At 35.1% G+C, this 13,410-nt stretch overlaps 1 protein-coding gene across 1 annotated transcript; it reads right to left on the bottom strand.

Annotated features, from left to right (window-relative positions):
- Positions 1 to 6,210: 6,210 nt before the first annotated feature.
- On the bottom strand, positions 6,211 to 13,286 carry LOC125646670 (39S ribosomal protein L32, mitochondrial-like). The gene is made up of 3 exons (XM_048873164.2): positions 13,164 to 13,286; positions 10,176 to 10,418; positions 6,211 to 6,545 (listed from the first exon to the last, which is right to left on the bottom strand). Exons 1-3 carry the CDS (start codon positions 13,225 to 13,227, stop codon positions 6,301 to 6,303), a joined length of 552 nt encoding a protein of 183 aa, XP_048729121.2. The 5' UTR covers positions 13,228 to 13,286; the 3' UTR covers positions 6,211 to 6,300.
- Positions 13,287 to 13,410: the final 124 nt, after the last annotated feature.

A 13,410-nucleotide genomic window follows, 5' to 3' on the forward strand; every position in this document is an offset into this window, starting at 1 on the left:
ATGGAAATATACGAATCAGTGGAGGATTTATGGAATTTTACAAAGGGGAGGTGGAGGGCCGGGGTCATGGAGTAACCGTTTAATAGACCCATTGAGTCAAGAACAAACTCTATTTGAAGGGGCACTAACTAATGAGGGAATCCCCGGGGAAACTCCGGTGTCGTAGCAAATAGAAATCATCAGGACCTTTTTTCAACGTCTCCAAACTACGATTTTCAAACTTTATCACAATTTCGCTTTGGTGTAAGTTTAGGAATTTATTAGTGTTGGTAGGTGAAAATATTCATTTGAAGCTGACTCTCTGGATAGCATATACCATATAAAGGGTCCAGTCCCCTTTATCCGAAACTGCATATACGTGTAAAATGTAGATCTATAGCGTAACCAAGGACACGGAGAGAGAGAGAGAGAGAGAGAGAGAGAGAGAGAGAGAAGGCTGATGAAACGCGTAAAGTAGGGACAACCTTTCTTTAACCATTTAACATGTACTGTGAGGATATGCACAATGAAGACGAAAATCCAGTCCTTACAGCTACCTCCCCATAATCATGACCCACAGAATGTGAAAGGTTTAGTTCCCATAACCCTGATCCACAGCATGTGAAAAGATTAGATAGGTGGGGGCATATGGTGTGGGGACATGTCCCTACATATATTCTCTCAAAACTTTTTTTGACAATTCGAAATAACCCCAAGTAGACGATAAAACCGTACAAAATATAACATATTTATGTGTGCTTCTCTCCTAAGCATCATGAGAATATCCTCATGAAACACGATTCGTCTGAGAGAGAGAGAGAAAGAGAGAGAGAGAGAGGGGCAGTAAAAGTGTAAAGTGAGGACAAATTTCAACCAATGGGCAGATGTTGTGAGGACAAGAATTGCACTATGAGGACAAATAAATGTCCTCACAATTACGTCCTCATAAATGTGACCTACAGCATGTGAAAGATGTAGATACAAAATATTAGCTTAGTGAGGACAAGTGGTGTGAGGACATGTCCTTACTAATATTCTCTCTCAAAAATCTTTTTTTTTTTTCGTAATTCAAAAGAGAGTATTAGATAAACTTTTATAGATATCCCTATAGCTATACCTAACATAGTACTTTTTTGCCTTTAGAATAATATATGTGTGTATGCTCTTCTACACATTTTTGAGGACGTCCTCATTTAGTAGGTTTGGTCAGCTAGCGAGAGAGAGAGAGAGAGAGAGAGAGAGAGAGAGAGAGAGAGAGAGAGAGAGAGATATGAATTTTGTTTACTTTTCCTCATCTTATAGGGGTCTTTAAACTTACCCTAATGATAACAATGGATAGACTAAATTTTTGTTAGCGAATGATTTTTGCAGAGAATAATCTGTTTCATTTTTTGCAAAAGATAATTTGCATCATATTGATACGTAATTATCAGAGTCAGTCTTGCCTCTATTATGACTCCATACATCAATAACTAAGTTATATACGATAAAAATGGTATTTTGTTGTTAAAGTACATGCCACCATCGATACGGAATTCGGGCACGTGCAATACTAAAATTCATGGCAATTTAATCCAAAACTTAAGATTTCTCCGCCATTATCTATCAAATTAGTTTGTACTTTTAGCCGCTTTGCATGAGGTTTTCTTCAGAAATCTGAAGACATTTGTTCAATAAAACTTACAATACCGCCTTTATGCCTTATGTGAAGGATCAACACATTTCAGCTTTAGTCATTCAATAAGATTTTATCACTATGTTTCTGGATAAAAATTACATTATAAATTTCCTAGGAAAGCTTGAATCAAATAGGCGACCTTGTTATGATGTGCACTTTTACTATCCTTGTTCCGGGAAGCATGCATTCATGTCCTCCAATATCAATTTAACTAGGGCTGGGGAATTGCGTATATATATATACACTGAAGTATGTTTTTGAAATATCGCAATATTGTGCATTATATTTTGATTTTATACATTGGCGGATCTAGAGGGGGGTTATGAGGGTTGTAACCCCCTTTGATTTTGGCAAATTCAAATAGTTAAGGGGAGGGGGTAGTTAAAAATCCTGTAAGTATATGTCACCCGACATGATTTTCATACACCGATTATTATAATTTTCAATATTCATCAAATCTAGTTTTAAGAGAGAGGGGAAGGGGTTGATGAAAACTACGTGAATTTAGTTTTCACCCCTTGGCAATAAACGTTGTAAATTCGTTTGTCATTTTAAATTCTTTTTTAAAAGTGATTTTAAATTGGTAGGTAACCTCTCAAACCCCACGCAGACGATAAAAAAGTACAAAATACACATCATGATATCAGCAACTTATCCTATCCCCCCCCCCCCCCCCTGAATTTGTTTTTTCTTTTAGATCTGCGCTTGTTATATTTATCTCACGGCTTGTTATATTTATCTCACGGCTTATTATATTTATCTCACGGCTGTTATATTTATCTCACGGTTCGTTATATTTATCTCACGGCTCGTTATATTTATCTCACGGCTTGTTATATCTATCTCACGGCTTGTTATATTTATCTCACGGCTGTTATATTTATCTCACGGTTCGTTATATTTATCTCACGGCTCGTTATATTTATCTCACGGCTCGTTATATTTATCTTACGGCTTCTTATATTTATCTCACGGCTTGTTATATTTATCTCACGGCTTGTTATATTTATCTCATGGCTGTTATATTTATCTCACGGCTTATTATATTTATCTCACGGCTCGTTATATTTATCTCACGGCTCGTTATATTTATCTCACCGCTTGTTATATTTATCTCACCGCTTGTTATATTTATCTCACCGCTTGTTATATTGATCTCACGGCTCATAGAAAACCATAAAATCCTTCTGTTCTTTACTTTTTGTTCTTGGGGGTGGGTGGGGAGGGGGTCATGTCATTATTTATCAAAATTTAGCCTAAAATCCTTCATGGTTTTCTGGGTTTAGCATGCAAAATGCAGCAACATTTTATTTAAATTCATCGTTTTATCAGAAATACTTATAAACCTTTGCAGTTTCATTGAATTATAAACAAGAATACCGGAAACGGTAGACATAATACACCGATCACAAGCTTCTGAAGCCATTAGTTGTAAAGTTTTAAAGATATATATATATATCCATCGTATAATTAAAAGGTATTCGCTTATAAATCTGTGACAGTAGGTAGATAGACAAACCAAGAGCTTTAAGTGTGTGTAAAATATTTCCCCAAAATTTACTAAATTCAACCTGTGTTTTTTTCAAACATTAAAGAAAATTAGAAAATTGTTGGGAATCAAAATCCTTGCAATACGTCAAATGGACACACCATGTACTCACTTTGTAATACCTGGTATTTCCTCAAAACTGACCAAGTTCAACAACCTGTAATTTTCTCAAAAAAAGTGAAGAAAATCAAAATTATTGTCACATGCACATCATCAATACCCATACACTGTTAATAAAAAAAGGTCTGGGACAAATCGTGTACCCTCCACATAACATTAAAGAAGATGGGTGTACAAGGCGAGGAAAATGCCTATTCTTGCCTTCTTCACACATCTTTCAAATAAGTGGCAAAACTATAAGACAGGTTGGAATAGATCAAAATTGCGACAAGATCTAGAGTGACCCACAAAGAAGCTACAATAGCAAGTTTCAGCTTGATATGTGACAGAGAAATGAAATTAGACAGGGCCGTAAGTAGGGTTCTAAATCAGGGGAGGCAGGGGATTGGGGGCCGCCGATTGACTTTACGACTGAAAATGACACTTTTTAAATCCCAATTTATCATGTTTGTGTTTCATTTGTACTATGTAAAGAATCGTAATATGGTGTCAAAGACAAAGGTGCTTGTCTTCATTTTAAACATATATCCTATAATATAACATTTATATAATTTTATTTTCTTTTTTGCCAAAAAATCAGACGAGGCAGTTGCCTCGTCTGCCTCATCGGCAGTTACGGCCCTGTTAGAATTATAAAATCCCGAACGGACAGACGGACATCACTGTAGCATAATATACTGTAAGTCCCGTCTAAAGTCGGACGGGCGTATATACATGTATATATAAAGGTTGTGTCACAAACATAAATAGGAGTAAACGTCGAGTTTATCATGGGGGTTGGGGTTCATACACAGTAGAAGAAAGGGATACTTTATGTATACACAAATTATATGCCCCTTTCTCCCATTGTTTAATTACCCCTACTCACCCCTATAATAAAATCAACCTACATTGTATAAACATTTCTTCCTTGAATACAACAATTTCCGCACTACCCAGTTGACTGACGTTGCTGTTGATTAAAAGTTCTGGTATACAGTTTAACCTTGGTAGATTAATCATATCTTGATGATTTGACGTTTCAAAATTGTTCACAGCCGTGAAAAGTGCTTGAAAATCCGCCAAATGTAATGTAAACTTTATTCAAAGGAAGTCTTGTTAAAATACGTAATCGAAAAACTCCTAGCCTTCTCCAGTGTTAATCAAAATATGTGAACCAAAGAAATCACAATACCAGATTTCCAAAAACACTCCGATTTAAAATCCTTTACATGCATTTCTCCGATTGCTATGCGATAAATATTATCCAAATACGTGAGAGAAGGTTGCCCGGAACAGCCATGTGAAATTCCAAATGCTGTGTTTTCTCAATTGTTAAACTCGTTTTTAAAAATTTCGAATTCAATATAGTGGATATTTATCATATACACCAATTTAGATCATTCATAAGATTTATTTTATGGTTGTTCTCATTGTACTACAAATCATTACAACGACCTACGCCCGGGGGGGGGGGGGGGGAGGGGGAGATAACCTCTCCTGGCCTCCCTTAATTACCATGTCCATTCCCGTATATATACATGTATGTAGCTATGCTCCTCCTAACATGTGAAAGGAATATTTCAAGTCAAGCTGAGTAATGGACAGGCAATGTTCTAATTTTTGTATCCATCACCCAGTAATTTAATAAACTACGTCAACATGAGAGACACCTTCCCCCCTTGTAAAGTGCAATGTTCAAGATTTTCGGAGACCTTCAGTATATATTTTCTAAAAACAGTTCTGTCGAAAATCTTTAGAAATATAGAAGACCTGTTGTTTCGTTTCATTTTTAATGATTTGTTTTCCACATTTCATAATCTATGCCTTTTGACTACCTTACAGTAAACAGGGGGAATTCTCGGTTATTTCGTTTCATTTTTAATGATTTGTTTTCCACATTTCATAATCTCTGCCTTATGACTACCTTACAGTACACAGGGGGGACCCTCAGTTTGGCAAGTCACCTGTGAATGTAAATGTCCAATTTAAACCTTCCTTACATGATAAGGGAATTTGATACCTCAAAAGAACAAGAGGACAGCTAAAAGTACAATGACAATAACTATGTACTTTATCACGCTAATATTTAAATAACAAGAATCTCTTGTATAAAACAACTTCATTTTCAAGTTCAGGTCAACTATGTAGAGTGAGGTTTACTTTTCCCCACTGGTATATTCCTATAAATCATATCATACAATGCAATACTAGGCTACCCCATGCATACTGCTCAAGTGCGGTTCACTTCACCTACCCTGAAATTTTGTCAAAGCCATCTATCTTTAGGTCTCTCCATCCACCCATCTTTAGGTTTGTCCATTTGCCTGCCTTCAGGTTTGTCCATCCATCACTGGTGGATATTTTCTGATGGGGCCCAGTCATCAAACTTCATAGGCAGTTTGTACATGAATAAATGAGTAAATGATCCTTCGAATTACACGGTAACAGATCAAAGATTATGAGATTTCCTACTGAAAATACATCAAATTCATTGTTGTCTGGTGAACTGGGGAGCCCTTTAACCAATACATGTAATCATAAAACTTCATAAGTAGGCTGATCATGATTAATAAGTGACCCTTACTAATTTTTCAGGTCAATAGGTTAAAGGTCACACAGCCGCTTGGTTTCTACTTAGCAGATATCCCAACTGTCTGACTGATAACTAGAAAACCCTTTCCCTGATTAGTCATAAAACGTTGATCACGAATAGTAGCTAGAAGACCTTCACTAATTTACAGGGCTTTCAGCTATGCAGTATGCATACACCAAACTGACCAAGCCTGACTCATACTTAGAGAACCCTTTACCTGATAGTGATCAAACTTCATAAGAAAGTTGACTAGTAAATCACTACTAATGACTTTTATTTCTTGCTAAAAATCAAAATGAAACAACTCTCTGTAAATCTAAATCATTTATTAATAAATTAAAGATTCAGAAATATTCATCCATCGAAGGTCGGATAGCCACTCAAATGACAGATAAAATTCTATGGATTTGGAGTTGATTCTTTAAGTGCAGGTGAACTTGAAGTGCTTGGATCTTTCTTTTCTGTGTTTGAGCTTTTCTCTTCTTGTTCATCATGAAACCAGTCTTTTAATTTCTCAAATCTAAATGTCCGTTTAACATTGTCAGGGTTATCATCCACAGTGAAATACTGAAAATTCATGTATTTTTCACCTATCTCCTTCCATATTTTCAGTGTCTGTTGTTTTGCAGTATTGTAGCAATGATCTGGAAAATTATCAATGTTTAGATATAAAATAGTTTATACACTAAGCAATTGTTATCCATAAGGCTACTCTAAGTAAAATCTTTTTTGTTACCCTCTCCTGACTATATATATTAAATCTTTTTGTTACCCTCTCCTGACTATATATATTAAATCTTTTTGTTACCCTCTCCTGACTATATATATTAAAAGTTTGGGTGGATTAGTTAGTACATTTTTATTTTTATTTGTTGAAGTTATTACACTTTACATTCAATCAAATATATGGTCTCTAAACAATTGAGACAACTAGCTTACTTTAAAGGGAACTACATCACAATACCTACAAAATTCTGAATAAAATCAGCAAGAAAAAACAATCTAGTGATAAAAGTATGTGAAAAAAATGGAGTTGAGGAGATCAGGCAAAGGCAAGCAATAATAGTTTAAAATTAAATTGCTGGAATCATGTATAAGTTCAGCTTAGATATTAACTTAAATATTACACAGTGATACATTACTTTCTTAAATGAAAACTGTGTTTCATTACGGAAATAAAACAAGATGTTCATGGGCCACAAGGCTCACCACCTAAATGGTTGTATTTACCTGTAGACAAATTTCAAATACTTACTGTGACTCTGCTTGACCCAGGGGTCATGTTCTGAATTAGAATCTATACTATATAAGGATACTTGTCAGGGCTTTCAATTGGGACCCTCCCCCCCCCCAAAAAAAAATTCCCAATTTACTTATCTAGATATTCCCATTATCACAAACTGTTACATTGTGTGTATAAAAAAAATTATAAATCGTGTTAGTTTCATTTTTCACTTATGACTTCTCGCGCATTTTCGACAAGGCCCGATATGTAAAATTTCCCAATTTGACCCAAAACATCGATAATTTTCCCAATCTAATGGGACCCGGACCCTGTACTAAAAAGGACAGTGACAGCCCTGCTTGTATTTGATTTGACAAACTGCATCCTTGAGAAAAACATTTATCCTAGGTAAAACTTTAACCCTCTATTGTGGTTCCATCCTTGTCCATGGAGTTGTGTGAACAAATTAAAATCTAGATTAAAAGGCAATGCTTGCATATTGATTTTTAGAGACAGACATTGATTAACAGATGACCAAATTTTGATCAGGAAAGCTTACTTGAGACTGTTGATCAGGTGAGCTACAAAAGGAAATGACCACCTCTTCACTATGATTGAATGTTGTTTAACGTCCCTCTCGAGAATATTTCACTCATATGGAGACGTCACCACTGCCGGTGAAAAGCTGCAAAATTTAGGCCTATGCTCGGCACTTACGGCCTTTGAGCAGGGAGGGATCTTTATCGTGCCACACCTGCTGTGGCACAGAACCTCAATTTTTGCGTTCTCATCTGAAGGACCACCTCATTTAGTCGCCTCTTACGACAAGCAAGGGGTACTGAGGACCTATTCTAACCCGGATCCACAGAATAATATTCATACATATGATAATAACCATTCCAATGCATTGTTTGACATTTCCTGTAAATTAAAGAAATTGCAATCAGATTAAAATAAGATCATTTGATCCACTCACATACAAGGGTTATCTTTTAATTTCATGTGCAACCTCTACATTACGGTCGTGTGTTTTGTTTTACAAAAAATACAAATTTTCAGGAAAATGCAAGTGATAGAAATCTAAACTCACACAATTTCATTAAAATTAAATCCTATGATCCGCTCATCTACTATGTGTAGCGATAGTAGATGAGCGGATTATAGGATCTAATTTTAATTAGACTGAACTATCACACATTTGAAAATTCATGTATTACCACCCGGAGCAGAGGGCTGGCATCATAAAAACGTCATGCAAAAATGGTCATATTTTTTCGGCATAATCACCATTAGCAATGCACATTTTTGGTGTTGTTCTATCCAATCTGACATCATATATTTGTTCAAATTGATCAGTTTTCATTCAACACCTGCCGTAAATCACACAAGATATAAAATCTCCTCCCTTGCAAGGACTTGATATATGGAAAGACTGCGAAGTCCATATAAGGGCTAAATCTGGACTGTAAGGTGAGTCGCATTCAAAACCCAACAGATCTATTTCCAGAGATGTTTTAAGAGAGGTATGGCAATACGCATTGTCTTGATGAAAAATAATTTTGGCTAGATTTGCTGCCAGACAGGGTCACTTCTTCCATAATGTCTGAATTGAGTTGTGCCGTAAGACTTTGCTGTCGTAGTCTGCGTTTACAGTTTTTTCCTCCCATAAGGATGGCTTGTCCTCTCACTTTTCATCTTCCAAACTCAAACATCCATCAAAAAATCACTTATGCCACTTGAATACCAAGTAGTGACTTTTGAATGAGTGTTCAATTCCTTCATGAATTTATGCATCTCTGTTCTTTTCCCGATGCCAACACAAAACTTTCTCACTGCACACTGCTCCACACATTCAAAATCTGCTGATTTTTCAGAAAATCCACCCTGCATAATTAGTGCTTCCACAATGAAATTCAAAGCCATGTTTGAATGATAACAGATTTTAATTTGTTGGTATGACACTAGATTACTTACGCAAGTCATAATGTAATTTTTATGAATTTTAGCGCGATTTTAATGTAAATCAGAGGGAGGAAATCTTAGAATGATTTATACAACCTTGTGCAATTTTTCTGTTGCTCCGGGTCCTGATACTTCTTTATTTAGATCTAAGATATTACATTTAACAATTTGATTTTTTTGGTTTAACATTTTCTAAAAAGATAAAAGATATGAAAGAAAGATAAATATTACGTTCATTTCATCGAATGATGTTTTTATTTTCAAAATTAAGGGCTGTCCACGAACTTTACGGACAACCCTCGTTCACTACACAAGGATCTAACATGTTACAATGTAGAGTGACGTTTTAGCCACTCAATGAAATTGCCTTTGAAGAAATCTGAACAGGTTGTTCATAAATTTCAAGCCTTTCCTGTCATATTTAATACCCCCCCCCCCCAAGCCATTGCAAAAGATTGAAAATTTATAAAGATATTGTGCTTTAAGGAAAGTAAAGGCCATGGTGGGTTTTTTTTTTTTTTTACAAGCACAGAGGTCAGGAACAGTAAGAAAATTTCCTGTCAAACATTTTATGTTGATCGCTGTTGATCTGCTACTTGTTTTAGCAAGAAATAAACTTCTACTGACTAGCTATCACATGAACTAGCACAGATTTGTGCTTCTACAAACACTAACATGAGACACAATTTCATGGAACACAAATAGACATTGCTTTAACTGCACTGTCAACAGAGAAAGGAATCAAGTTTCCTGCACCAACACCACTCGGAATGGCATATACATGTAATATGTGTTACCATCTACAACATTTTATTCATACATTTTGTATAATTTAAAAAATCCTATTCATATTCTACATGTATACATGATAACATGTGCAAACAAAAAGTAAACATAGATTTTACACTCTCTCAACTTTCAAAGTTGGCTGTGCTGTGATTGGCCAAATCAGTTTCATAATTATTTATTATCATAGGTCACCAGAATGTAACTCTTTAGATGTCAGTGCAGCTAGTATATGAGTGGATCTAACATCTAACTTTGATTAGACTGAGAAAACTACTGAACTTGACAATGTGTAACCTACCACACAAAAATCCTCGTCTAAAAAAATTCCCACATGTCAGACAAATCTCTCTGCGTTCTTTTAAGTTTTCTTGCAAGAATGTTTGGTAATGGCCCATCTTTCTCATTTTTCGTTTTTCTTTTGATCGTCTCTTCTTTGGTACAGCTGCCCTCATGATGCTCTCAAAGCATTCCTGAAGTGTCGGAAATGATGACCTATCTCTCTGTTTCTCCGGTAAGCAATTCGCAGTGGCTAGTGCTGGAGCTGAAAAATAAAAGATTGAACAATAGTAACAGTGTTCGAAATTAACCATAGATCAATAGACCGAGTCTTTGTCAAATGACACTGGTCTATGCCAATTGTAATTGAGATAGACCAAATTGTCTATGCCAATTTTCTAAGTTTAAATCAATCCCTAAAGTCAACATCTGATAAACATTACGAGGAAAGGAAGACATTGTTATGGAAATGGAAAGCAAATATGCTTTTTAAATGTCATCTTGTTTTGGCATAGACCCGTGGTCTATACCAAGTTTTAAACCAATTTTGAACACTGTAGTAATGTAAACTTAGGAATATATCCTGCATTATACAGTGGCTAATGACATAGACAGTAAAACACAGACATACACCACTACTGAATTTCTAGGGACCTAAGAATATTACAGTTATAAATTTTCTTGTTCTTGAGTGATGTTAAAATTAAACACATGTACATGTAGTAGATCTTTAATCAATAAAATATCGATGAATAAAAATACTTGAGATAAGTGGCCCAGGGCAGAGCCATGAAAGGAAAATTGATATTTGAAAAGTAAATTGAGATGGCAACAAAGAATGTTACAATAAACTATGACATTATAGTCAAAGTACTGTTTATATACCTTCAATTTGCATTACTGCACCTTTCTTTCATGTTAAAATGCCTTTATTTTGCATCATTATGCTTTTATTTTTCTGTTCATATATTTTCTCTGCATTAACAAGTCTTAGCGTCGTTTGTGTCACTAAGCCTTTGATTTGCATTATTATGTCTTTCTTTCGCATCTTTGATTTGTGATATCATGTCTTTCTGAAATTAGAAGGTAATTTGTATCCAGTCCGCCTGTCCTCCTCGTTTCTGTTCAAGCCTCTATAAAGTATGTGGGAAATGTTTACTGCATCAGCAGCACTTCGGTTTGATAATATTTCAGGCTACATTTGATATGAATTGTCTGAAAACTTACCTAAATCCATCCAAGAATGATTTTCCAAAAATAAATCCAAATGACATCATTCAATTCCACACTAAATCGATGATAATTGTCATCATTGCAAATAATACTATATATCCAGAAACTTACAAAATGAGATGACGAATGCGCTGAAGTAATTGTTTTATATATAAAAGATGTATTATTTGAAATGATAATGATTATCATTGATTTAGTGTGGAATTCAATTTTGTCAGCTGGATTTATTTTGCCTTAGTTATTATAATCTTCTTTAAAATCTGTGTCATTATGTCCTTGCTTAAGTTTGCATTATTACACCTTTGTTTCACATTATTATGACTTTGTTTTACATTATTATGACTTTGTTTTACATTATTACACCTTTGCTTTGCATTATTACACCTTTTTTCATGTTATAATGTTAAATTTATAATGCCTTTGTTTCACATTATATCGCCTTTCGTTTACATTATTACTGTAACACCTTCCATTTTTAAATTTGTTATTACACCTATGCTTTTTCATGTTTATTAGAGGGCAAAGCCTACCTAAAAATGTAGGTAACACGCATATACATGTTTAAAAGGAAAATATAGAAAACTAATGAAAAATTAAACCATACCTATCAAACTTGAAATTTTTGGTCAAAATGGCATAGTTTCAGATGCAACAGCGAGGACATGTATCTCTCCATTTTGAATCTTGTGTACCCTAGTCCACGTCATTCTGAGATGTTACATAAAATTTGATTCACATTATTACACCTTTAAGTTAGAATGCATTGAAAGACATTAGGTGTTAACTTTGGGATATTTTTTGTCCTGTTACGGATATAGATACTAATGCCAATACTTTTTGCTTCACCCTCAAACACAGTCATGCCATAAGGCATAATATGATTACGGTGTGACCGTTGGGGCGAGCGCAGCATATCTGAATACATTTTCAAAAAATTTATATTGAAAACAAATCTGGTTCACTGTCAATACGTAGGATTACTGTCTTGCTCTTCTCGCCAATGTAGGAACCAGTTTAGCGGGAAATGCAACGAGGGTGTTGTGACGTAGCCTGGTAGTTGTGACGTGACTGTTACATTTCTTTAGACAATATTTTAAAAAGAAAAAGAAAGGGGGAAGAATATGATTGTCATCCTTTCCTTTCAAATAAGAAAGGTTTGTAATACTTCAAAGATTTTTTTAATTATTATTTTACGAATTGAACCATCCGCCATTTTGTACGAGGGACTTCTGGGATTGGCGTCAAAAAAAAAATTCTTGTTAGAGGTTGAGATTTAGCTCGGATTATTTCCCGCGCTCTAGTCATTAGAGCTCGCAGTATATGCAGTACGAGCCAGCGCTCCGCGCTGGCTCGCTGCGCTCGCTATTACGTCTTTCTTTTTATGCTATAACATCATTGATTTGCACTATTACGCCTTTAATTTTTTTTTCATCCTAATATTGTGCATGTCAACAAACGACAAATGCACAATACACGTGAATACGTATAAGTCCCCCCCCCCCCCCCCCCCCCCCCCCCCCCACAAAGACCAAGATAAAGCAAATGTCGGAAAGATTCAGTGCGACTTTTACATCAGGACTGATACCTATATTCGACAATCCAGTTGTCAAAGTTGAACTCTCAGAATCTTATCAGCATGCAACACTAGACCTTGTGCAGCGACTTCAATTTCGAATTTTCTCTGCCATTGATTTCCCTCGAATAAACCAGCTATTCATTGTACACTTTCTATACCACCATTTGTAAATTTTCAAATGAAAAAAAAAATACTATCTACCATTAAATCTGAATCCAAAGTACAGATTTTGCAGAGTTCTTTGAAATCTTGCAACCAAGTTCATTTTTGGTCCAATTGACTGGTTACCAATTAAAGGGAACCAATTAATAAAAGTTAAAACGTACAATAACACATTCAAACTTTGGCATTATGTTAGAAAGTGGAAAAAATAATGAAAGAAAATAATGTGTGCTCTCAAAGAAAAAAGTAAATAAAAAATACTTTAACACACGATACGAAATGATGT

The sequence above is a fragment of the Ostrea edulis genome, chromosome 6, assembly GCF_947568905.1.
Source record: "Ostrea edulis chromosome 6, xbOstEdul1.1, whole genome shotgun sequence".
Classification (NCBI taxonomy): Eukaryota; Metazoa; Mollusca; class Bivalvia; order Ostreida; family Ostreidae; genus Ostrea; species Ostrea edulis.

Coding starts and splice junctions, on each gene's coding strand:
- LOC125646670 (XM_048873164.2), bottom strand. CDS start 13,227: ATGAACTTGGTTGCAAGATTTCAAAGAACTCTGCAAAATCTGTACTTT. Junction 10,419..13,163: donor CTTTGGATTCAGATTTAATG/GTAGATAGTATT, acceptor TTTATTTTTCAG/CTCCAGCACTAGCCACTGCG. Junction 6,546..10,175: donor TAGACGAGGATTTTTGTGTG/GTAGGTTACACA, acceptor ATAATTTTCCAG/ATCATTGCTACAATACTGCA.